The sequence below is a fragment of the Notolepis coatsorum genome (assembly GCF_963971535.1).
Source record: "Notolepis coatsorum genome assembly, chromosome: 3".
Classification (NCBI taxonomy): Eukaryota; Metazoa; Chordata; class Actinopteri; order Aulopiformes; family Paralepididae; genus Notolepis; species Notolepis coatsorum.
This window is the reverse complement of record NC_140167.1, coordinates 148,355,961-148,382,998: the sequence shown is the minus strand read 5'-3', so window position 1 is coordinate 148,382,998 and position 27,038 is coordinate 148,355,961. Positions and strand designations below refer to the sequence as shown.

Below are 27,038 nucleotides of genomic sequence, written 5' to 3'. Positions count from 1 at the left end.
AATGAATGAATGAAAACTTTATTAACAGATTGCAGAATGGGTACAGTGCAGTACAGCTCAATACATACAATTGTTAAGGGGATGCAGACCAGAGAAAGACTTTCGTCTTGTTTACACCAGGGTCCCCCATTTCCAATTCATCGTAACATATTTGACATACATGACATACAGATAGACAGTACTGCTACATCTATACATTTATGACATACCAGATTTGCAATTACAGTACTGTATTTGTGATACAAAAAGAGTCCAGAAAGAAAAGAGTATATACATTAGGCGTAGAAACTGTACATTGGATTGGGTAGGTGGGGGTGGGACTGTACATTGGAGGTGGTTGGGGGGGGGGGGGGTAGGAGTGGGGGGGGGGGGGGGGGGGGGGGGGTTGGGTAGGAGTGGGGGGGGGGGGGGTTGGGTAGGAGGGGTGGGTGGGGACTGTACATTGGAGGTGGTTGGGTGGGTGGGGGGGGGGGGTGGGTAGGAGGGGTGGGTGGGGGACACTGTACAACTGTACAAACAACACTGTACATTGGATTATTGACAAGACCATACTTGGTAATTTACTGTACATTGGCGGGGGTTGTGTTCGGACATTTACAGGGGCCAGTTTCGAGTTGCAGTCTCCCTTAGGTGTTTTTTGAGAGTGTTTTTGAAAGTGGGTAGTGATTCACATTCCTTTACAGCTTTGGGTAGGGCGTTCCACATTGATGTGGCATAATTGCGAAACGTGTTTAGTCCCTTGTTTGAGCCGAATCTGGGTTTAACATGATTTGTGGCGCTCCCTCTGGTGTTGTGATCGTGGTATTCACTGACCTTTGGGAAGTATTTAGTCATGTACATGGGTACCTTGGTCGTGTAGTGTATCTTGTAGACCAGGCCCATTGCAAGTTGCTGTACTCTGTCGTCTACTCTAAGCCATCCTAGGTTGTCAAAGTGGGCAGGGGTGAGGTGGGTTCTAGGAGTAAGGTCAAGCAGTAGTCTGACCAGTTTGTTTTGAGATGTTTGTAATTTTGTTTTTAGCGCCTTTGAGGTGCTTTGGTACCATGAGGTGCAAGCATAGTCGTAGTACCCTTGAATGAGTGCTCCTGCTAGAGTCTTCAGGGTATTCTTGTTTACCAGTGAGGAGATCCGGTACAAGAAACGAGTTCGTTGGTTGACTTTTTTTATTACATTGGATGCCATTTTGTCACAGGAAAGATTTGCCTCTAGGATGGAACCCAGGTAGGTAATATCTTCTTTCCTTGTGACAATATTGTCACCCACTGTAACTGAGAAGCCGTCGGTCTTGCTGAGTTTGTTATTTGAACCGAAGAGAATGGACTCTGTTTTGCCCATGTGTAATGATAGTTTGTTATCAGCGAGCCATATGCAGATTTTGCTTAGTTCTGAGCTGAGGGTTTTTTCAACCTGTAATTTGTTCTTGTCAGAGACCAGCAGGGCTGAGTCGTCCGCAAACAGGAACAAGTTGCAGTCACAAGCTGACGACATGTCATTTGCATAAATTAGGAACAGTAGCGGACCTAGTATGCTTCCTTGTGGAACACCACAGTTTACTGTGAGGGGGGGGGATAGGGTACCGTTTACCTCCACCATCTGCTCTCTCCCCTCCAGGTAGGATTGCATCCAGCTCACTGATAGACTATCAAAACCAATTGCTTTTAGCTTGTCAATCAGAATGGTGTGATTGACAGTGTCGAAGGCCTTTTGTAGGTCCAGCATGACCATGCCGCAGTATTTGCCCGCGTCCACCTCTTGTTTGATGTGGTCGTTTAAATAGAGAAGGCATGTGTCAGTGGAGTGGGATGTTCTGAAGCCAGATTGGAATTCGTAGATTAGATTTTTTTCCGCAAGGTATTTTTCGACCTGTTCGTATACAATTTTTTCCATGACTTTCGAGATGGAGGTAAGGATAGAAACAGGGCGGTAGTTGCCTGGGTCTAATTTACTGCCTTTTTTGTGCAGAGGGGTCACTCTCGCAATTTTGAAGTCCTTGGGGACGTGTCCCTGTTTTATAGAGAGGTTTATTATGTGTGTGATGACTGGGGTGATGGCGGCTGCTGAGTCTCTGAGGAATTTGGAGGGGATGTTGTCATGGCCAGTGGCCTTGTTAGGTTGGAGGGCGCTCAGTTTTTTGAGTACCTCATCTGTTGTTACCATTTCCAGTTTGAAGTCGTCTTTGTGGACCCCTAGGTTTTTGTAGTAAGCTACTATGTGTTCTACCCCATAATGCCCTGAGTGGGAGGGTAGTTTGTTTACCAGTGTTGTGGCTATGTTTGTGAAGAAACTATTTAAGTAATTGGCTACATCCAGCTTTTCTGTGATGAGCGTGTTGTCCGTCTTTATGTTTATGTTTGAGAATCTGGTTTTAAGTTTTTTACTGCAGCCTAGTTGGTTATTGAGTAATTTCCAAAGTTCACGCGGTTTGTTTTTGTTTTCCTCGGTTTTGTCATTGATGAATTTTTTCTTTGCTGTTTTGATCATGGAGTTTACATCATTTCTTAGTCTGTTTCTTTCCAGTTTGAGTTCCGTCACGTGGGCTTGGAGTTCACTGCTCGTGCTTATGTTAAGCTTTGACTGACTTTTACGAAACTCAGAGCATTTTTTGTCTCTGGTTTTCATAGCGGTCAGTATTTCAGCGTGCATCCACGGCTCAGCGCGATTTTTTACCCTGGTGGTTCTTAGGGGGGCCATGTTGTTTAGTATTGTTGAAAATTTGGTTTTGAAGCCAAGCCATGTTTCTTCAACCAGTGTACCATTGAGCTCATCTGACCAGTCCAGACCCTCCAGTTCAAGGTTAAAGGCCTCGCTAGAGTAGGTTTTTAGGTCTCTAGATGTGACTGTTTTGTGACAGCCAGCCTTTTGTTTTAGCTTTTTGCGGGTACAGAATATCATATAATGATCACTTAACCCGCATGCTATAACCCCTTTGTTGGCGATCTTGGACTTGTCAGAGGTCAGGATGAGGTCAATGGTAGTCTGAGTTGACTCACACACACGTGTGGGTTGTGTGATTAGTTGGCTGAGGCCGTGCAGATCACAAAACCTATTGTAGGATTTGGCTGGATGCAGTCTGGAGGACAGTGGATATACATCAAGACAACAGTCTGTGAGACAGTGGACATAATACTTCATCAAGCCCTCCTGACCTGGACCACGTTTCAACTAAACAAGGTAGTTAATGTGGTCTCTCTCTCTCTCTCTCTCTCTCTCTCTCTCTCTCTCTCTCTCTCTCTCTCCTCTCTCTCTCTCTCTCTCTCTCTCTCTCTCTCTCTCTCTCTCTCTCGCAGCTATTGGTCTGGAGCGCATATTGTGTTATTAAAGGGACACTATGTAGTTTTGGTGACATCTATCGGTGAAACTGAATGTACCATAGACTTGTATTAACCCCAAAAATCGGGCTCGCACGCTACGTGCGCTCGCATTGCTTTTAATAATGCATGCCCTTTTATCATATCGGGCACCTGCCTTTCTAAAGTCCTGTGCACGTCCCTGGTTCTTTCTGTATGTCATAAATGTCATGATGAATTGAAAATGGGGGACCCTGATGTAAACAAGACAAAAGTCTTTTTCTGGTCTGCATCCTCTTAGCAGTTGTTTTGTATTGAGCCGTACTGTATTGTACCCATTCTGCAATCTGTTAATACGTTTTCAATCAATTTGCTTTAGAATTTTTTTTAACGTTATTGCCATAAAACATCGCAGTTAGTTTCTCTACTTTTCTGTGAACATCTAGCAAAAAACGGCGTTGCAATCTGATGAAAAATGTCTTATATTCTATAATCATATTTCAAATTGCATATGTCCGGATGGCAGAATTCAGTACTGTATCTACAAAACCTTCTGTTTGATCATCTTCCCTTTATTCATTTACTTAAATTTTTTGTACATGTGATCTCAAGAAGGTGTTGAATGATTTTCCATGTCTGGTCAATTTTAGCATGGTGTTATTCACCGTCAAAGATGACAACATTAAAAAAAAATATATATATATATATAGAATTGATATTCTCCTTTGGTTCATTACAATTGACTCAAGCCTATATTCCATGAGATCCATAGATAAGAGGTTAATGGTGTTACATCTTATCCTCAGTATTTTGAGACACTGGGTAACAAATACAAACATAGTTCAGTTATTGGGTTGTAATTCTAAAATGTGTTTAAAATCTAATGGCATTACATAACTATTTACAGCTTTTAGTGTTATTGATCTAAGTGATAGTTATTTCAACATGTAAATACAATAATAAACTGCAGAAGAAATCAGTCGACACCAGTGTTTTCAGCAATTTGTAAAAAAAAATATATTATTTTCATTGCCGAGAACCAGTCCCATGGCCAAATGATGGTTGAATGGCGTTATCTAGAAGAAAGCACAAACATAATTTCTGTTAGGCCAGTACAGCTCTTGTGCATTCATCTCTTTAAATAAGGGACAATAATAGGACAAGTAATATTTCTGTTTTTCTGAAATTGGCCGTTCATCACCACAGATCAAACTGAGGTTGAGAAAGGGTCGGGACATCTCCACATTCTTAAAAGGTTATCATAAATCTGAAGTGGACCCAACACACAACTTGGCACGCATAACAACATGGCCTAAGCTGATATTCAAACCTATGATTGTGAAGGAAGTAGGCAAAAGCACTACCTACCAAATGTGCCATGGTCTCCCTTCCTTCTTCATTTGTTTGTCTATCCTCCGGTCAAATTCCTCCACCTCACTGAAACAATACAAAAGGACAACATAATACATTTAATTTATATAGCACTTTATTACAAGTCATCTCGAATTGCTTCACAAAAGATAGAAGATAAAAAGTAATAATATAATAAAAAAATAAATAAAATCCTAATAATTATAATACAAGGTCATATAATAAATCTTACCTTGTAATTCCGTTTCTCCATCTTTGATTAAAGTATGTGTTATAAATAATATAATAGCATTTTAGCATTTAGATTATATATTAGTGTCATGGTTCCTGCCAGGCAGTGCTTTCTTCCTCTCTCTATCTCTATATTGGGTTCCAAACACAACCGTGATCATTTAGATTAGATTTAGACTATTGTATTATTAGATTATATATTGCAACTATATTTATTGTAGGGCAAAATAACAGAGGGCATACATACCCTCATCTCGCACCTTGTTGCTCATAATGTCCAGAGTTAATAATATTGTATATTGTTTACACTGCCTTTTTATTCTATTTAAATTTGTACTTCTCCACTGTACTATAATTCTGTGACCTGTACCTCCCCTCCCCCCTCATGCTGCTATACCTGAATTTCCCCAAGGGGATCAATAAGGCTAATAAAGGAATATCTTATCTTATAAATTAATACAAGGTAATAAAGGCTTACCTTGTAATTGCGTTTCTCCATCTTTGTTAAAGTTGTTTGCTAAGGTAGAAACTAACTGCGTTCTGATTTACTTTCTGTTTTATGGCAATTAACATTCAATTAACGTTTGCTAAGGTAGAGAAACGTCTGTACTTTGCGCCAGACGTCTGGTAGAGAAACTTCGTACTCTCCGCCAATCAGCGCGCGCTCTCTGTGGCTGCCACAGCGCCTAGTGAGGGGCTCGCTCCGGAGTTGCAGCTGGAGGCTATTGGAGTATGTTTAGTTTTCCTCTGGGGGAGGGGCTTTCAGGATTATTTTTAAAGGGGCAGTTCATTCTGTCTATTTTCCCCCTTACCTGTGAATCTCTTAACTTTTCAAACCAATTGAAAAGTTAGGGATATCTCTATCTAGTTTCTGCAGTGACGTAATTGGAGGACATCTCAATAAAATTAAAAACTAAAAACTAAACTCTTTCAAAGTTAAGATGTACAGATATTTTTTTTGAATGCAGCATGCTTTTGAATGCTTTGGAGCAGTTTAGCATTGCTCATGTTTTTCAACACCAGTTATAATTGAACATAATTGTTCATACCTCTGGTTATATCATTGACAACTATATTATGAACAATCTCCTACTTTTATTTTGTCACCATCACATTTTCAATTTCCTCCCGAAAGAATCCAACCATTAACCCTTGACATTGAATCATTCCTGTTTCAGGGTAAGTCTTGAGTGATGCAGCGAACTCTGTATGGTTGATTGTTTGTATTATTTTGCTGCATAAAATTCTGTTTAGCTAAATCATGGCTGCATTGAATTGCTTTCTTCGTATTTACAATGGATGCAGTAGCTATGGCTTGGAAGTGAAACATGTAACATAAATTAAGTAATATTTGTTTATTGCTTTATCCCGCTTGTAATATGTGATGTTTTCTATGTAATGGAGTGTTATCACGTGCTGTGTCCAGGCTTTTCTTCTCCAGCTGTGAAAATCGGTGGAGAAGGAACTCTTTAATTAGTGTGTATGTAGAGTCATACAAACAGCCTTTCTCTCTTCTCCTCCAGGTCAAGTCCGTTATCAACCTCCTCTTCGCTGCCTACACAGGAGATGTCTCTGCGCTAAGGAGGTGAGTGTCTTTCTCTCTCTCTCTATTTCATGTATTATATTTCTCCTCTTGTTCCCTCACTCACTACACTCGGTGTGCAGGTTTTGTGCTTTGGTATTGTCTAGCATGTTCTTTGTATACTGTAGGTTGGATCAGCGTCAGTCTTTAGCCAGTATGTAATGGCTACTTATAATGTCGACAGGGGTAGATCCACAAAACCCCATTGGCTACAGAACTTGTATTGCAAATACACTCATTTAGGGTATTTGCAAGTGTAAGTAATGGGGTTTTGTGGCTTGGGAATGATCAAGTTGAAACTACTGGCATGAGATGAGCTGTTCCCCTCCTCCATGTGTGTGTGTTTGTAGGTTTGCTCTGTCATCCATGGACATGGAGCAGAGGGACTATGACTCCAGAACAGCCCTCCATGTGGCAGCAGCTGAAGGTACATTACATTATACCACCTCTATATCTCAACTACTGTACCACAAATAAAATTGAGGTACTTGAGTGTTTGTTTTAGGGGACTTTTACTACACTACATTCCAGTTTTAAGAAGATAAAGGACAATAAGAATCTATCTATCTAAGTTATTTAAAATAGAAACGTGCATGCATTTTTGATCGGTTACAAGGTATAACTCAAGTATTTCTAATGAGTACTCCCACCAGCTCCCTCTGTTATCATCGTTCTACTGCATTTACATTTTCATTTAAGCAACTTAGAAAAGAAAACTCACTCTCGGATGCATTGCCTGAGCTGAGAAAGCCAAACATTAGCTTGTGTTTTATGGTGGTAAGTTTGTTTACATTGATAATATTTGTATTACATTGATAATGATTGAAGCAAGACCTGTATGTTGAGTTATAGTGGGATATGAAAGTTGCAAATAGATTATTCTCTAAATTAAAGAATCTTATCTTGATTAAACGGTTACAATTAAACTCTAGAGTCGGGTGTTCATTTAACACATTGGTCGCCAAAATCGCTTTTCAGCGTTTTTGAGATCAATATTTTATTTTTTCGCCATGGCATTCATAATTCATCCACCCAACCCCCGATGCCCTAGCGGGACCCTAGATGGGACTGCAACGGCTCAATACCGCCGCCTGGTGGATGGTCGGGCGAGTTACACTCTCGCAAAAACCGGAAGTGTCATCGGTGCATCGAGGAAATTCCTCCGGCAGTCGCATCTCGCTACGGGACTCCTGACAGACACTATAGTACATATGGATCACTTTCTAAACTTAATAATCTATATGATTTCGGCGTTTATTGCGCCATACAAACCGGAAATGGACCTAGGCGATCGGCGTCAAATAATTGGGATCTTTCACCGCCAGTCTCATCGGCCCAAGGTAAGAGAACAGTAACGTTATTTTCAGCCCGATTGTTTATTCATTTCACTGCAAACCATCTGATCAATATATCACCCATACTACATAAAGCCGTTACTGATGATCAAGGAATTATAAACGACCCCCCCCCTTTCCTCCACGCATGATGAAGCATAATGTATACCGATCATATATATTTGAATTTTTTAATATAGCGTGTATGGGAAAGAAACGCCAATCGATAATCTATCATATGTGTTTGGGCCTATAACTAGCGTTTTTGGAATTACAGCAGAAAAGATTAAAAACATACTTATATTCTCGAAGGTATTAACACAACAATGTATGAATGAAAAAGTATAACGTTCCCACATCCTGAACGATAGATAATCGATGTTGAATGGGCCATAGTAATGTCAATATAGCAATACAATTAAAAAGGTTATAGCCCTGCAAAGAAGGTAAACATCTCCATAGGCTTTTAACGGTGGCAGAGAGGGGTATGAGATGGGCACAACCCCCGGCGGTCAATGTGTTAATATGCCATGTGTACCTCATAATTAATAAAAAAAATTAAAAAAATTGGCCCTTTCAAAAAAGTTCCTTATTGTGTCAAGAGTTGTGAATAACGTAAAGAAGCTACAGAACCTTTGACACAGTTCTGCTCTTGAGTCTACATTTGGCTAGAATTGTCAGTTTACTTCTATTACCTCTAAACGTGTTATGTAACCAAGCCTTAATGTGCGAGGTTGCACTGTTCGTCCACACGCAAACCGGGTTTTTGGAACAGTGCAACCGTGTTCTTTTACAACCGAGTCCAGGGTGAAGTTTTGCGCGCATCCCGGTTGCAGTGGTTGTGTGTGGGCATAGTAACCGAGGTTATTTCCAGTGTTTACAGCAGAGCTGTCCCAAGTGCGTCTATGCTTTCCACAACAAATTCGTGTTTCCGCGTTCGAGTTTTGCGCTCTGATTGGCCACGCGCGTTTCTGGTCATGTGACATGTGCGCCAATCGTGGGACGTCAAGTTCTGCGCCTATTTCCGGGTCTAACAGCCTGCAAACTACCTAACGCCTAGTTTATCACTCGTTAAGCTTAGGCGACTCTTTCGCAGTTGGTTAAGGTTAGAGATTGGAATCAGTGCAGGCGTTCTATCGCCATGCTCTCTAACCTTAACCAACTTCGAAAGAGCGCCTAAGCTTAACCATCCAAAAACTTGCTGTCCCACGATTGGGCGTACATGTCACATGACCAGAAACGCGCGTGGCCAATCAGAGACGCGGAAACACAAATTTGTTGTGGAAGTATTCAGGCGTCCCAAGTAGCTGCGGCTACCAACTAAGCTCATGTGTTGTCAAGTTATTGTTATAAGGAACCCAGTCCAAACTACAACAGTCTGCATCCCCTTAACAATTGTTTGTATTGAGCCGTATTGTATTGTACCCATTCTGCAATCTGTTAAGTAACGTTTTCATCCATTTATTCTACTAGCGTTAACCTTACTACACTAATGTACGCTAGCCTCAATGCTAACTATTATAATGGAAAATTCCAATCACATTAGCATGTAGCTAACAACATCAGAGATCTTTTTGTGAGACTAAACTCTCCGCTCTTGGTGGTAAATTGTGTTTATGTTGGTTTTGTTTCATCAACAAATGAGGCAGAACACACAGTGACTGTATCCTTTTTTGTTTATTGCACTTTTATTGCACTTTGTTTCTTGCTGAAAAATAAATGCTATGTTGCTAAATGGTTCACGCGAGGTAATTTAAAGATGGTGGGTTTCTGTTTTTGAGCAGGACGTGTAGTAACAAGCTCAACCCTTTTGATTGGTTGAAAATGGCCTTCATGTTTGAACTACATCGCCACCTACTGCTTTGGCATTGTACTACATGTATATACATCACTCTGTGCGGTCGTGTGGACAGAGGTTTATTTTTCGTGTGGACTGCTCACAGACACAACTCCAATGGCTGTGTTTACTGACCTAGATGTTTAGAATTCTGGCAGACCTGTTTGACTATGTGAGTGTGGGGGGACTTTTTTTGGGGGGGGGGGGGGGGGGGGGTGGTCTTATGTTAAACAAGTACTTTTGAACTTTGAATGGAGTTTTACTTTCACGAGAGTACTATTCTATCAGGGTATTTCTACTATACTATATTCCATTATATACATGATGGGGAGGATTGTGGGTCCGTCCACCACTGGACTGCTAAAAGAAAATACTGGTAAACCCTCCCTGGCCTAAACCTCAAGAGTAGTTTGGACCGTTTCTTTTATACTTTGTCTGTGTAGTTGGGGATGGGAATTACTTACTACTCTGGATATAAAATTATACCATGACCATGAGGTTAAAATATTGTCAGCTTGAATTTAATTGAATATTCACCTGTTGAACAGTTGATAAAGACTCATATGGTCCACCTTACTTAATTAAACCAAAAAGGCAGATTTAAAGAGGACCACCTCAATTCTATAATTCACATGTGATATTCCTGTGCCCCAAGGACGGTTCAGTCAGAAGTACGGTATGTTGGTAAATGTCCCTGTCAAATACTAACACACACACATGCACAAACACACTATCTCTCCATCTCTCTCTCTTAGTATCTCACACACTGTAGCTTTCACTCCCACACATACTGTATCGATCTACACACACGATTCCCCACCTCTCACTCTCTCTGCACATAACCTTCAATTCAGCTTGTACACGCATATTACTTATAATTGTACTATATCTATCTATTGAGCTATATTTAATTTAGTTTATATCCCACATAATTGTATTCAACCTCTTATACAGCCCTGGCCTATATTTTATTTCATAAATATATTATTCTATTGTGCTTAACTTAGCTCATGTCATTTTATTCCACCACTTTATTGTATTATCTGTCTGTTAATGTCTGTCCGGTAATGTCACACCAGTAACGTCCAAAGCAAATTCCTTGTATGTGAAAAGTATACTTGGCCATTAGACCATTCTGATCTGATTTCTCATAAGTATACTTCATTATCCAGATACCTCTGTACATCATATCTATAATTTCAGATACCTCTGTACATCATATCTATAATTTCAGATATCTTTGTACATCATATATATATAATTTCAGATACCTCTCTGTACATCATATCTATAATTCATAGTATGTACACCAATGCTCCACTTAGTTTTGTCTACTCTCCTATATAAATACTCTGTTAGCCATTCTACAGAGATTTAGGCTATAGGGCCATTGCTGTAACCTAGGTCTCCATGTTGCATCATGTCATTATGTCAGTAATCTCTATCTTTAATCAAAGACTGTCTGTTGTTTACCTCTGTGAATAATATCTGGTCAATGTAATTTGAAAATGTTTATCATAGGAATACTTTTTTTTTGTATCAAAACAAAAAGTATTTGTTATACGCTTTGTACAAATTGCAAGATTCCCGGTCCATCTTGAAGTGATGTAACGCTAGAATCTGACCGCTCTGCTTTCAGGCCATGGAGAGGTGGTGACCTTCCTCCTGGAGTAAGGTGAACCCGGTGCCCAAAGACAGGTACGCATTTCTGTGTTCCTCCGTCGCCCTACCTTGGCTGGGAACAGGGTGGAAAGGAATCCCATCCTGAGCATGACATAAATGCTCCAAAATGGCCACCATATGAATATGGTCAATTTAGGGTTTCTTTGCAACATGTGATACGTTTCAAGAACTGCTTTTGTTGGAAATTACGTATAGAATGATAGTATGTGATAAAAGCGGTGCATAGAATCTGTGCTGATCCCAGGTCTATGAGTATGAATAATTTCCTCTCGATATCACTTAATTATTATAATGCATTTAACTCACAGGTAGCTGTTATTTTCTGTGGTGGGCCATATCATGGAGGTGTATTGATGTTCTCCACACACCTTGTCTTGGCAGGTGGGGGAACACGCCCATGGAGGAAGCCTTACACTTTGGCCACCCATACGTCGTGACCATCCTACAGGACTACCATAACAAACACAACCCCCTGCCGGTCACAGGCGATAAGGAAACCGCAGAGAAGAACTTGGATGGCCTGCTGTAAAATCCTCGCAGCCACAGGGAGGCGCTGTTTCAGTAAAGGAAAAAAGGAAAATTCTAGATTACTAATGTTGCGATGGACCGTGATGCTTTTTGACTTTGTACGATAGTGCCGTATCTTTTGACATGCTGAATTTGTGGCTTTTCAATTTCTACCCCCCCCCCCCCCCCCCCCCAATGCTGTCAGAATGATATCTTTAAACATTTAATTCTTACATTTATTTGGATGCCCACATACTGTATTTCTTGAAAAAAAAAAAAAATCACTATGATTTAACCAATTGATGATTCAACACGAGTGCTACATTCCACGGGAGTGGGGTCACAGAGGTTTTCACTCGACAGCATTCTCCTTTTGTGTGCTTTGCTTTCAGGCTGTATATTACCGCTTCTGAGTCACTTCTACTTATACTCACTCCCTCCCCTTACTGGTATGTGTTGTACATGAGAGTACTTAAAATGCTATTTACAAACACTATGAGATTATATTATGCAACGTGTAAATTGTTTATTTATATACTCTTGAGATAAATGAATTTTGTGATATCAAAGAATAGATATGTAGATGTAATGTAACCTCAGTATATTAGTCTAGATCAGGGCCCTCATGCATCAACGTGGACTTTGAACTTGACCTACTTCCACACGTAAGCACGGAATGTAGAACTAGCGTACGCACAGGGAAGTCGGCATTCATCACACGTGCGTACGCAGGCTCTATGGTCCTCCGTGTTGATGAATACCACTTTGTTCTACCGTCAATGCTCGTGCATGATTATCCATATATGGTCATGAAAATGAGGAAACACCCCCCATGGGATGTGAAATAATGGACCGACCCGAGCGGGACTCCGAGAAACTCCACGGAGAATTCACTGCTGTCGAACCAAGAAGACACTATCGCGTATTATGATTTATGGGATAAATAAAAGGCGGACTTGTAAACGGTGATGTCAGATATCAACGGCTCCCTAAAACCATTGCTGCAATTCTGCCTGGACAGCTCAAAATACTAATAAAGACCGTTCGTTGACCACTGTTTGGCGCTGGTTGTGTGTCATTATAACCGTGCTGTATGAATGCCTTTATTAGTTGTGTTCGATTGGCTATATGATTTTTAGAGGCATCTATTTTGTTGTCGGCTAATAAAGACCGCGCTGGAATATGACTGCCTTTTCCCGTGTTGTTTGATTAATACCCACGGATTAAAGTTCTCCTCAATTCTATTCCAAATCGCGATGGATCTCCCGTCAATTTTCTACCTGCTGCATATGATTTCTAGAGGCATACTACAATCTATTTTGATGTCAGTATTGGGTAGCCTATATAAACAATATAATACGAGAGCATAGAACAATGAATCTCACTGCATGTATGATGTATCCTGCCTTTCAATACATGAACTTGAATCCCATCATATAGTCTGTCCACTATCTGCATGGTGTCATTGCAATGCGTTTTCTATTCTTTCTTGTACAGTAAAAAGGGGGAAGAACACTATATTCATATGACTTATTCTGCTTACAGCTTCGAAATTCCACTTGTTTCGTTTAACGTAAAGCCTTTTAAATATAATCAAAACGTTCCCGTGTTTCGGCGGTCTGTGCGCAAAATAATAACGAGTTGAGCTTTATGATTTATGATGAATTGAAAATGGGGGACCCTGATGTAAACAAGACGAAAGTTGGTCTGCATCCCCAATTAACAATTGTATGTACTGAGCTGTACTGTACTGTACCCATTCTGCAATCTGTTAATAAACTTTTCAATCAATCAATCAATCAAGCTACGCGGAGCGCAGTCAGTCAGTAGCCTACACCCCGTATATTCCGATAACGCTATATAAACCATGAATGAATGAATGAATGAAAACTTTATTAACAGATTGCAGAATGGGTACAGTACAGTACAGCTCAATACATACAATTGTTAAGGGGATGCAGACCAGAGAAATAGTTGGGTCAAGAACCAACATTCTGTGACCATTCTCTGGCTAAGATGTTTTGATGATTGATTTGACTTCTATGGACCTTTTATAAAATATTTAGCCCCCGTGTCCCTCAGAAAAATCCCGGCATTTTTTGTCAGATGGCCAAATCGAAAATATCTGCTGACGCCATCTTGAAAAATTTACTTTTGATCCAGAGCACTTAGAATCATGTATGAATACACTTTTTTGTGTAAGTCAACCATGACGATTCCAATTCTGACATTAGTTTGACTCTATGACATCAATTTAACCCAGAAATCCAAGATGGCCACCATCCAGTAGAGCAAAAATGTAGAAAGAGACAGCAGAGCGAAAATGTAACTTTTGAATGGGAAAGTAAGATTTGGTGTTTGGGCAGGGCTTCAGACTAACAACTTTCCCAATAGCTAGCTAGCTAGCAACAACAATTAGTTAGCTAATATAGTCATTGTAGCCCTGTGTTTGGGGTTTGTTAACCCTTGTGTTGTGTTCGAAAGCTGTTTCTTTCAGGAGTTATTTTGATGATGTTCTGAGCTTGTGCTCAGCCTTCTGTTTCAAAAGGTATCTTGGACCACGCCATCTCGACATTCCTTGACATGAAGAACTCCTGTTGACCTCGCTCATCCAGGCCTTCTTCTTCAATAGACTGCGAGTGTGTGTGTGTGTGTGTGTGTGTGTGTGTGTGTGTGTGTGTGTGTGTGTGTGCGCGCATACGTGCGTGTGCACATGTGTGTGTGCGTACGTGCGTGCATGCATGCACTATCCCTTCATACAATGGGTTTCACGCTGGCTTGAATATGGAGCAGAGGAAGAGCAAGGCTTATTTTCATACATCTTACAATAAACCGCCCAACAAGTCAGTTGTGAATGACATCATGGAGAAGCTGTCTACCATCATCGCAACTAAGCACATGCCCTTCGCCTTCTTAGTGGGAGATCATCCTGTGTACGTCCTCATCACTCTGCTCAAGGCCGAGAACCCAAACAAGTACCATGACATTGTACCCTTTCTTGGTCCCTTCCACACCGTGTGTGATGATGAGCGCTATCTACAAGCGCTACAAGGGGAGTGAGCTAGGAGATGTACTTGTGGCAGGAAAAGCTATTGCAGAGGGCTCCGTCGACCGTGCACTGAAACACAAACATTACAAGAGGGGGCTGCGTTGCTTGAGGCTCATCTATGAGGCACTCATGAGTCAGCTGGTAAAGGGGAGGCTCATGCCCAACCTGGCTGATGAGACAAGGGAGAACCTTGAGATTCTGAGAGATATGAGTCTCTCCCAAGAACCCTGTGCAGCTGCACATGCGGCACTGGAGGATGATACTCGAGAGCCTCATCACCAATTTATTCACCCAGGTGGAGGCCAGTGACATGGCGGACTACTGGAGGGACTTCCTGTCTATGACGGATGCACTCATGCAGAATGTGCATGCAGTACATATCTGCAACTTGGATGAGTATGTCAGCTCTCTGCGTGCCATGCTGCCATGGATGGTAGTGTACGACAACAATAGGTATGGAAGGTGGCTGCCTGACTTCTGGGCAATGCTGACAGCTCTCCCTGCTGATCGGGTCGCCTTCCTTCGTACTGACTTCACTCAGTCCATCACAGGCAACCCCTACTCCAACATGGCCTGGGACATGTTGATCGAGTGTACAATGAACAAGGGCAGCAAAATGAAGTCTGGCTGGCTCTCCATCCTCCAGAATGAGAAGCAGCTGCTGGTGCACTCCAGAAATGTGAACAATTTGGCCAAGATCCGGGTGGCTCACAATGCCCTGGCCACACACAAAAAAGCCAAGAGGAAGCACATAGAATGTGGTCCGAAAAGGATGAGAGAAGATGAGCAGCGCGTGCAGGACCTGGTCGCATGCATGCATGAGTTTGATTCCTTCCCATTTGATCCAGCCTCACCCACCCTCCGCACCCTACAGTCAGCCATGCCTGCCTCTGATGAACTCATCACGGACTTCAACTCAGCCTATGCTGTGGGAGAGGAGAAGTTGACCAGCTTCTTGAAAGACAGAGTGTTCAGTAAGAAAACCTCCCTCCATGCACCTGTCCCTCTGAGCAAACGCTTGACATTTGCCAAGCAGCCCTGCATGGAGAAGCCCGGGGAAGAACTCAAAGCAAGAGCTGCTGAGATGGAGCGGAGTGCTCTCAAGGCAGTGATCGACCTGGTTGAGGTCAGTCAACTTGTGAATCTCTCAGAGTTGCTGGAACATCGTGTTGTCGAGGAATGTGTGGCCTTATTCAACTCCAATGGCACATATAGGAAGACACAGAAGAGCAAGCTCATTCAGAAGCTCTCTCTCCAATCTGTAGATCTGCAAGAACCCTACACCGCTCTTGTCGACATGGGCATGATCTGGAGGATGGCAACCCCATCAGCAGAAGATCGGCAGACACAAGATGGCACCCCATACAAGTGGTTGGACTATGTCCACAAGGTATCATCCATCATCCTTGCCCGCCATGGTGATGCTGACCGTATTTTCTGTGTAAATGACCCGTACGATGCAGCATACTCAACTAAAGATGATGAGCGAGATCTGCGGGTACAAGGTAAGGTACATGTCCCCAACACCTACATGAAGCTGGGCGACCCCTTCCCCTCTGCCAGAGAGTTCAAAACACTGCTGTGTAGCGTCAGCAACAAGGAGCGGCTACAAAAAGTAATATGCAGCTATCTGACTGACCTTGTTGCACAGGGTGTAGATACAGAGATTGTCTACTCTGTTGGCTCCCACTGCACCAACTTGTCAACCCAGCAACCAATGCAGAACTACAGCTTTGACCAGTCTGAGGCTGACACCATCCTCTTCTCTGCTTACACAGTTCTACGTGAGTCAGGCTACAGTGGCCCTGTGGTCATTGATGCAGCCGACACCGATGCCTATGTCATGGCAGCGGTCATCTCTCAACAGCTGCCCGGTATGCTCTGCATCAAGAGAAAGCAGAACACGGTCTTCTGCCGTGGCCTGGTTACTGAGGAGATGGCAGATTGTATTGTGCAGCTACACTGCATTACAGGCTGTGATGCCAATTCAGGCTTCTATGACAAGGGTAAGTTGTCGGTGGATGACAAGGTGGCAAAGAGCCCTATGGCACGACGGCTGCTCTCGCGGTGTGGAGATAGCCTTGACCTTGAGGAGGAGGTGCTAGAGGAGCTGTTCGAGTTCACACGACATGTTATTTATGGCGACAAGAAGAGTAGCACCATGGCTGAGGCCCGTGCCACAAAGTGGAAGAGAATGAAGAACAAAGCATTCATCCATCTCCCTCCAGATGCAGATAGCCTACGCCAACACTGCCTCCGTGCCAACTACTTGGCATATCTAATGCGCCACCCCTCCCTGAAGCGACACCCTTCGCCACTCGGACATGGCTGGGAGCTGGTGGGTGGTCGCTGTCGCCCTGTCCGCCACACACGACCTGCTCTCCCAACACATCTACCTGCACCAGGGCCAGCTGAAGAAAGTGAGGAAGAGGAGAGTGAGGAGGATGATGATGAGAAGGGAGATGATAATGTATGGAGGAGGAGGGGTGATTAATTGGAATCTGATGATTCAGAATCTAGTGAGGCAGAATGCTCTGATTCGGACTGATCATGACATGTTTAAAGTGGTTTCATTGTTGGGGCGCTCCAGTAGCACACCACATAGCGTGCTGAGTCACGAAGCGGTCGTCCCGGGTTCGTTTCCCAGTCCCGGCGACCATTTGCTGCATGTCTTCCCTACCTCTCCTCCCGTTCTCCCTCTCTCCCTCTATCGGTCCTGCGTGGCCAGAAAAAGCTGAAAATGCTATAAAGTTAAAAGAAAATTAAGTAAAAAAAAAAGAAAAAAAAAGTGGTTTCATTGTTAATCTGTTCAAGTTACAGCTATTTAAGAGAGCGTATTTTGAAGTATAATTAGTTATCTTATCATACTGTACATTCATAAATTATTTTGCTGAGATCCTTATGAAGGTAGTTTGTTTAAAGTACAGCAGTACCATGGTAAAATTGGTTTTGACATTAAAAGTTACATTTTCGCTCTACTATATGGTGGCCATCTTGGATTTCTGGGTCAAATTGATGTCATAGAGTCAAACTGATGTCAGAATTGGAATCGTCATGGTTGACTTACACAAAAAAGTGTATTCATACATGATTCTAGGTTCTCTGGATCAAAAGTAAATTTTTCAAGATGGCGTCGGCAGGTATTTTGGATTTGGCCATCTGACAAAAAATGCCGGGATTTTTCGGAGGGACACGGGGGCTAAATATTTTATAAAAGGTCCATAGAAGTCAAATCAATCATCAAAACATCTTAGCCAGAGAATGGTCACAGAATGTTGGTTCTTGACCCAACTAAAAGACTTTCGTCTTGTTTACATCAGGGTCCCCCATTTTCAATTCATCGTAACATATATGACATGCTGCATTCATTCTGAGAGAAAGATCTATTATTCCAAATGCTATTTATAGGGTTTTGACCATAATTACACTACTGTTGCTATCTTACAATGAACTATAATGAACTACGGTTCATACAGAACATCCAGTGTTATTATGCACAGAAGCTAATTTCCTTGTTGTAATAATATATTCTACCACTGGGAGCTAGGTACGCCAGGTCTGAAATGTGCGTAGATGTACGCACGAAGTCAAGTTCAAATCGAAATTGATGAATCCCACTCTTTGCTTAGAAATGATCGTACGCACGGGTTACGCACAGATCTGTGCGTAGAACACGTTGATGCATGAGGGCCCAGGTCTAGTTTTGGTCCTATGGGTACAGTGTCTGTTCGGCTTTGGTGGAGAGAAAATCAATACGTTCACTGTTTGGTGAAATCGACATGTTGTATCAGTTGTATGTCGTATACATAATGCAGACTCTGGTATTTTAAGAGACCGCAACGTGGCTTGTGACATACAGTAGAATGAGCTCCGATTCATTCCGATCACCAACATAGTAGCCAAACCGAGGTATACCGTGAACAGAGCCCAGTAAGTAGCTACAACTAAAACCTACAAATGCATAAGTACTAACTAACAAATAACCAAACTTATGTTTTTTTTTCATCTCTATGGGGAAACAAATTAGTTAACAAGCTCTAGTGATTCATGCCCATCTTAAGCCTCCACAGCAGGAGGTGATGACTCCTCAGAACCATGTTTACCTCTTGATGGGGACCTGTTGCCCAGTTGTATTGACGCTCTTAAGGCTCGCAGACGTACACTGGGCTTAATGTTGGGCTATAGATGTAGAAATCCCTCTCACAATTTCAACAATAGGAACAAAATAATAATGATCGTACTAACCAAGTGTCTACTGTAAAGCACAGAGAACAAAAAGTGGTTTGAGGTTGAGCCCGTATGCTGCAGCCCGAGTCACAAGTCTTGTCTGTCTGTTTTTAACTTGTGGATGTATTCATATATTTTCACCAGTCTCTGTGTTAGGAACCCCACAAGACCTGTGAAATGTTTTACTAGAGACTATAGGGTTCGTAATATTGCGTTTAATGTGTGCAACATTACATTTGGGATTCTTGCTGCATAGGTATGGTATATGCACTAATTTAATCTCAAAAAGGGATGTATTTTTTTCAATGTCTAATATTTGCACTTATAACGCCTCGTAAATTTTCTGGAAATCAAGATATTTTCAGCCAGACATAGCATCTAATGCTGGTACTCTCCACAAAACAATCATTTATAAACCTTAAGTGTTTAATGGCTTTGATTAGATTTAATTTGGGCACAAAGACACTTTTTTTTCTTGCTTTAGTTACCTTTTTGTATATTTTGTTTTATCTTAAAGTAAGGAGCGCATAGTACAAGAACGCTAGGTTATGACTATAACCAAGTTCTGTTAGTTAGAGGTGACGCTTGGCATCACACTGCACTATCTCGCGTACGTGCACGCGTACTGAATAAATTCCACAAATGTACCTCTAATACCAGTATTAGTCTGACCACACCCCTCATCAGCTTACCTTCATAAGCAGGTGTGTGGTCACCTGCTCTCCTCCTTCCCAAGCTTTCACCACAAGGTGAGGTCAAGGGCTGCAGCGGCCGTCTGATGCCAAGCGTCACCTCTAACTAACAGAACTTGGTTATAGTCATAACCTAGCGTTCTGTGCCGTTAGAGGCTCTGCTTGGCATCACACTGCACAATGGGAGGCCAAGCGGAGCCGCTGGCTGACAAATACACCCCGCTGACAGCCCCCCAAAACCATCAGAACAGGGAGGGCCGAGCCCCCCCGACCCCCCCTAATGGAGGGTATCCCCCCTATTAGGGGCTTCACGGGAAGGCGACGGACCCGACCGTGCGAAGAGGCACTCAAGCAACTCAACGCACAGGGTGAGCAGACCGTGGCTTGACCCCACGACTACACACACGCACAACCCGCATGCCACCCGGGAACGAACGGAGGAACAACCTCGTTACTGCCCCCAGAATCACGGGGTCAAGGGCAAACCCAACCCCGTGGCAAGGCCGTAGCAGCGGAGCGCGAAGGAAGACCCAGACCCACCAAAAGGACTGGACTCCCTGGAATGGGGGCCCGGAGAAGTCCATGATGCCAGCATCAAGACCCCACCAGGTGGGCACGTAGTGCCCCGCCCCCCACATCGCCAGCGTATTCGGACAAAGGCCCCCCAGTTACTGCACCTGGTAATCCCAGGCGGTATCCCAACCAAGTACTAACCAGGCCAGAACCTGCTTAGCTTCCGAGATCGGACGAGATCGGGCGTGTTCAGGTCGGTATGGCCGTAAGCCGAGCGGGCCCCGTCCCCCCAATAGTACACCGCCTGGCACACTGACCCTGCAGAACAGCCAGTCAGCATGGCCGTAAGCACACAAAAAGGTTAACCAACGGAAGCAGGCAGCGCACCGGGGAAAAACCAGGCAACAGGCTGTTAACCCTAGCCTGGAGACTGCGGACGAGACAGGCGCCAGAGGGGACAGCTGAACACAGCTGCCCCGGCGGAAGGGGCGTATGCTGGCGTTGTTGCATGACCAAGCCTCCATTTAAAAACCCCCACCCAGAAGGGTCGAGGCAGAGAAGGCTGACACGATTGGCAGACGTCATGAACGTGCAGGGGCACCCTCAACCGGTGAACCCGGGAGTTGACACTGCACCAACACACCAGGGAATCAACCACCTCGGTGTTACCCAATGCGGTGGTTGTTCTTATAACCCCTCAAGAAAAAACTCCAAAACACACCTGCGGGTATACACCGGCTATACCGCAGTACAAGTGTTTCAGTTTTCAAAAAGGGTTCACCCAGGCCTACGGGTCGCAAACATCACTTCGGACCGGGCCTGGCGGTACGGGAAGCACAGGGTCACCAGAGGAGGTCAAAAAACCACCCCCACAGGCCCCTCTTCGCCATGCGTGAGAGAGGAGCGAAAAATAATGGAGAACCAGCCCCTAAGCACACCGTACTTGGTATTCCCAGGCGGTCTCCCAACCAAGTACTAACCAGGACCAACCTGCGTAGCGGCCGAGATCCGACGAGATCGAGCGTGTACAGAATGGCATGGCTGTAAGCCATTACGACAGTGCTGAGTAAAAACATACCCAACCAGGGTCTCCATAGCGCTTAACCCTGTGACACCCAGACCGACCTGGCATTTTTCCCCCTGAAAAAAGCCCAAGTCCCTCAGGGTACCAGAACAGCAGATCTGCATCCCCGGCGGACAACGGGTTCAACTGATCTGGACCAGCGTGACCAGAACCAGTCCCGTGCCCTAACCACGCCGACATGCCTACTCCAGGAGAAGGGCAGATATGCGTGTCGATCTTAACATGAAAAGAAGGCGCCACCCAGACGTTCGGGCGAACCGCGCCCGGTGGCCCACCCCAAGGGCGTGAGACCCCTCCACATATGTTCAGATCCATTCCGTCATCATCCCCCAGACATGAACGAGAATCCGTCGACAACCCACCCAGGTCATGGGATGTGGTCGTCGGAAGAGGAAAAACCCCCATCTCAGTTGCTTTATAAAAACGCTGTTTCAACCACAAGCAACCAAGGCGTGCCAGTCAATCGCCTGTTTACAGCGAGCTAGCACTATACGTGCGTCGGGACACACCCCCATCAATGAACAGGCTATTTAGACCTGTCATTGAATCCCCAAGGCGCCCAGGGGAACGACAAGAGGGGTGTGACACTCCCTAACTCCAACACTTCTGGAATAAAAAGAAGGAAGCATCAACAGTATGTATACCAGTCTACACAGCCGGGGTAAAACATTTTCACTTTTTTACATCCCACCACCCTCCCATAGGAAGGAGACGGGGATCCCCAGAGAGACTTCCCACGCGAGCTGTACAGATTGAAAAGAATATATTGCACCTTGAGCCATGTAAAAAACTGGTTTTAGGGCTCTCCGGGGAAGAGGCACTGAACCCATACACACTCAATAAACGAATTGAATCGAATACACATACAATAGAAAAGGACCCTTCTAGAGGGTCCACTCACTTTGACAATCTGAGGAGGAAGGCTCTGTACTCTGATGGAGGCTCCCTCACATGGAAGAAGGAGTCCGAACTCACAGAAGGCCCGAATAGGCGCTTGGTGAGGAGGAGCCCTGACCACCCCCCCTGAAAACAGATCCATCACATGGACCTGAACAGCACACGGAAGTCCTACCAACAGAGACGCGCACGGTGACGTACTCTATGGCGGGGGAATTCCTGCGGTGCACACGCCCAATATACCAGGCCGTGGGACCAGGAACTCCCTCCCCCCCCCCCCCCCCCCCCCCGTAACGTGCCGAACCGCCACGTGACGGGAACCTTGAAGGACAGGGGGTGTACCCCTGACCGACAGAAACAATGGGGAGAGGAAAGGTTACCAGTTCACCCCTTTACGACCCCACACCCATGATACGATGTAATGACAAAAAGAGAATATGACACAGTCATAGTCAACTCTATGAAGCGTTTTACAGCTCCACACAGCGCATGAGCTAACCTGCTATCTGATTTTTACTAAGGAAAAACACAGAATAGAGAGGGCTCAAGAGCCCCGGTCCAACATACACATGTGCTTCTGTGGCCAGTCCAACCCAGTTGTAGGTCACATGACACACACAACCCATCATCACCTACAAAAAATGGCAAAAACACTCAACAGAGGAACGCCGTTTTTTTCACAATGAGAGAATACATCATTCTCGATTAGTATCGGCCACAGGCCTTGCTAAGCACACATGACAGCAACCAAACCATTTTCTTTTTTAGGAAAATAAGTCTCTCCAGCAGATTTAGCACAACCTCAGCAATCAAGCTAAGAGTTACATCGCATCCCTACCACACAAAAGACACAAATAGTGCACAAACATGTCTGATAGGAGGATGAAAAAGTCCCCAGGGAACCGGGGGGGAAAACACAATCCTCCTATTTTACCCTCAATACGGCCAGTTAAAACAGGAAAACCTGTTAATATGTGAACACACTGTTCATTGTCATCACAGTCTGAGAAAGAACATTCTTTTACTCACTTGTCACCAAGCATAGCTTCATAGGTTAGTTACCTTAGTTGTGAGTACACGGTACATATAAACACCATGATGTTTCTCACACAACAACCAGATCATTACATCCCGATTTGCACGGAGAAGCTAACTGCCAGTGACAAAAACAGCTCACACATAACCCGCAACGTATCCTAAATGCATTGCAACAACACACGTTTTGGGAAAAACACCGTTATTCACAATACATTTAGCAAGTAAAACCAGAAGACGTGTTATGAGGTCTGGTCAACCCCGTTCCTACCCGGAACGCAGATCAGCGAAGTGCAGTCACAGACACCGTAGGAACACAGCCGCTCCTGTGTTGTCCGAACTGGGCAGCGTCACCGCCCCAACCCGCACTACAGTCCCCTGTTGATGCAACCTTGCCGCCCTGGCTCAGGGCAGGGTCGACGAAAACATCCCCTGTCAAGGATGACGTCGTGGTCAAGAGTGTAAAACATGTTAAAATCAAAGCACGTTCAACAGAATAGCATCAAGCTAACGGCCGCTCCAACCGTTCGGGTGCTACTGCTTCTGCTCGCGAAACGCCGAGCTAACGACGCACGCGATCAGAAGCGAGCTCACGGCGGCGCGCGAGAAGCTAAGCTACCCCGCGCCAGCCATGGCCTATAGCAGCAAGCTAACGTTTACCTAGCGACCACGACATGCTAGCCCCGCAGCTAACAGCTGACTGGCTAATAGTAGGCCCAACCTAAGCAGGCCATGCAGCGATCCAGCAGGCTAACGCAGCAGTTAACAGCTAACTGGCTAACCGCAAGCTATGAACATGTAAACAATGACATAACACTCACCCAGACAGGCCGCCGTTCTGAACCTCTCCTCACTTTTTAAGAGAAAAGAGAAAACAAGATGTCAACACCGCTTCACAACGGTGATTTTACCACACCCGACGGAATCAGCACAATACCAACTGGCCTGTGTAGCTGACTTTGAACATGAATCTGCCGCTACCGCACATTCATGCACATATCCCCTCATGAAGGAATACTCTCATTTGGATATGAAAGATGGGGCCTTAACACGGTGACAGAGAGAATCCACTCGTCCAAAACACACAGGGATCACCAGTGTCAATGGTCGCGGCCCACTAGTTAAAACTACAATGGTCTTCAGACCAAGGTCTCCTGTCGCCTAGGTGGCTGAACAAAGGACCCTAGCCTGGGGCCGGTTTCCATAAACATTGTCAAGTAGCCCCCATAGCACTAACAGACAAGTGGAGCCTGCCAGCAAACACTACTCACCCAACCTGGAACGCACCGCTTCTCACAACAGCGGCATGTCCGACAGTTCAGCTGTGGCCTGACAGGTTTCACCCCAACAAACACAGCAAGGAACTGCAGTTGAGAAGCATGCAGCGGCGTGCTCCCAATACGAAAAACCGGTGGAGGGTTTTTAGAATGATCATCATCTTCTAGACACTCCAGTACGAAGACAATATCGCCGTATTTTCTCGAAAAATAGTGAGAGAGAAAATAAAGATATGATGTCAACGTATCCTTGTTTCCCAAAGCTGTTCCTAATCCAATTTCTTCCATCATGGTGTCAAGTGTGGGGATCTACCGAGGCACTTATTCCTTGTGGTGAAAGCGAGAAGGAGGAGAGCAGGTGACCACACACCTGCTTATGAAGGTAAGCTGATGAGGGGTGTGGTCAGACTAATACTGGTATTAGAGGTACATTTGTGGAATTTATTCAGTACGCGTGCACGTACGCGAGATAGTGCAGTGTGATGCCAAGCAGAGCCTCTAACGGCACAGAACAGGAATTTAATCTTCAGATTAAGACGGATCATTCATTTTACCCACAGATATTTCATCTCTTGTTTTATTCGTGAGCTCTTTTGTATTGTTTCATGGTATTACTGCCATCCACCCGAGACTGAGTGAACCTTTAAAAAACAAGTTATTAAATCCACTTCCCAGATCCGTACTCTCGGAGATGCACTGCAACTTCAAACAAGCAGCTGGGTTTCTGAGAGCAGTGTTTTTTATTATGTGGGTCTTATCGTGGTATTTGTTTGTGTGAATGAATATACTGTACATGTAATATATTGTAACAATGCCATCCATGTGTGTTTATGGTGATGAGGCTTAGAGAGTAGGTAGGCACAATCGAACACGACACACACCCTTAACTATTCCACTGGGTCTTTGTACCATGTCATGACTGCTATAGTATATTTGTGGTTTTATCAGATTTGGAAGGGTCTTGTGACACCAACTGAGAGGCTGTATGTTTGTTCTCATCGATAATAATAATTTTTTACTTCAATCATGTCTAGTAATGCAAGCTATGACTCAAATTAAGGTGAAAAACACTGCCATACTATAGGAGGGTTGCCAGATGTGCATTCTCTGAGACACTCGGGAGGAACAATGTTCACTTAGCATAACCTAGAGGCCATTTTGTGCTATGGCGTCTTTTGGAGCAGAATTGGATTTATAATTGAAGAGAAAAAAAACTAAATCTGATCCTGTCGGATCCAGATTGACAGTTGATCCAAATTCCACTTTCCAATCTAGGTAATCTGGCAGCCCTCTATTCGTTGCTTAGCTTGGTCCAGTGTAGCAAGTTGGTTTAGAGGTGGTAAAGATTCAGAGGACCAAAAAGGTTATGTTATGACCCTGGATGTGGCTAGATTGTAATCTGCACGGGTCAGACCTATGCTTTACACCTCACTTGGGCATAGCAGGAAGACCTGTCCAAGGAGCAGCTCTTGGTGCAGGGAATGCAAATGCATGTTTTGAATCGTATAATAGAACTTTGTATCTACTACCTAGAAGTTAATAGTATCCTTTGAAATCATGTTTTCGTTCACCAAATATAGTCGATGGACAGGAATTTGTCTTGTTGACATCAGTGCAGACATGACTCTTTTGTGGAAATGTCTGTCCCTTTCTATTGGTTGGTTAGGACTTAGTCCGTGTCGGAGGCCCAGAAGTTTTAGTAGCGCCTCCTGTTTGTCCATTCCTCGCCAATGTTGAAGGTTCTACAGTACAAATATATATATATTGTATGATTTAATGTATTGAGTTATGGACTCGTCATTAAGCTTGTGCCTTTGGCCAGGATCTCAATTGCTGTCAATGAATGTAGACATTTGGCATTATGGGGTTTGCCAAATTAACTTCAGTGTGGAAAAAGCACTCGTGCAATACATTTCATTTGTCCCCCAAGTTCAGTCCAGAGTAAAACGACTGAGTGGCTAATTGTGTGACCACTGTTTTCGTAGAAGAATGTACACGTAGCAATGTTGGATGTTGTACGATGGATGTTTCAAATATGGATGGCTGAGATGTCTTCATGATGTTGACCAATGCAAAGGATATCAAGACAATACTCTATAGCAAATCAAGACATGGTTTATTAAGTCTATATAGTTTTCTTTTTGTAATATGTACATAATTCTGCAATGTATTTTGTTAAAGTTTGCACAGATCAGACAAAGTCAGATGGTTTGAAGTTAAAATATTAAAGGTGCTATAGATAACACTATAGATGTTGCACTAGAGCACCAGCACGTCATTCCAATCAGGTGTATTCCACATGGGGAAAAGGGAGGGGATACATGCACGTAACAAACCAAATTAATTACAATGATGAATTAATTAAAACAAATTGGGGAAAAGCAATACTTTTATTCCATACCTTTTATAAAAGCTCTGGGTGTATTAACATT

General features: G+C 43.8%; 1 protein-coding gene across 1 annotated transcript in view; it reads left to right on the top strand.

Annotated features, from left to right (window-relative positions):
- The window catches only part of LOC311226025 (glutaminase kidney isoform, mitochondrial-like), a gene marked incomplete at both ends in the record, with an annotated part of 153,827 nt that extends 141,973 nt beyond the window's left edge, over positions 1-11,854 (top strand). Inside the window, 5 exon segments of the mRNA XM_084311406.1 lie at positions 6,413-6,474; positions 6,822-6,898; positions 11,282-11,312; positions 11,314-11,340; positions 11,707-11,854. Coding sequence (XP_084167532.1) covers positions 6,413-6,474; positions 6,822-6,898; positions 11,282-11,312; positions 11,314-11,340; positions 11,707-11,854 — 345 coding nt within the window.
- Between the last annotated feature and the right edge of the window lie 15,184 nt (positions 11,855-27,038).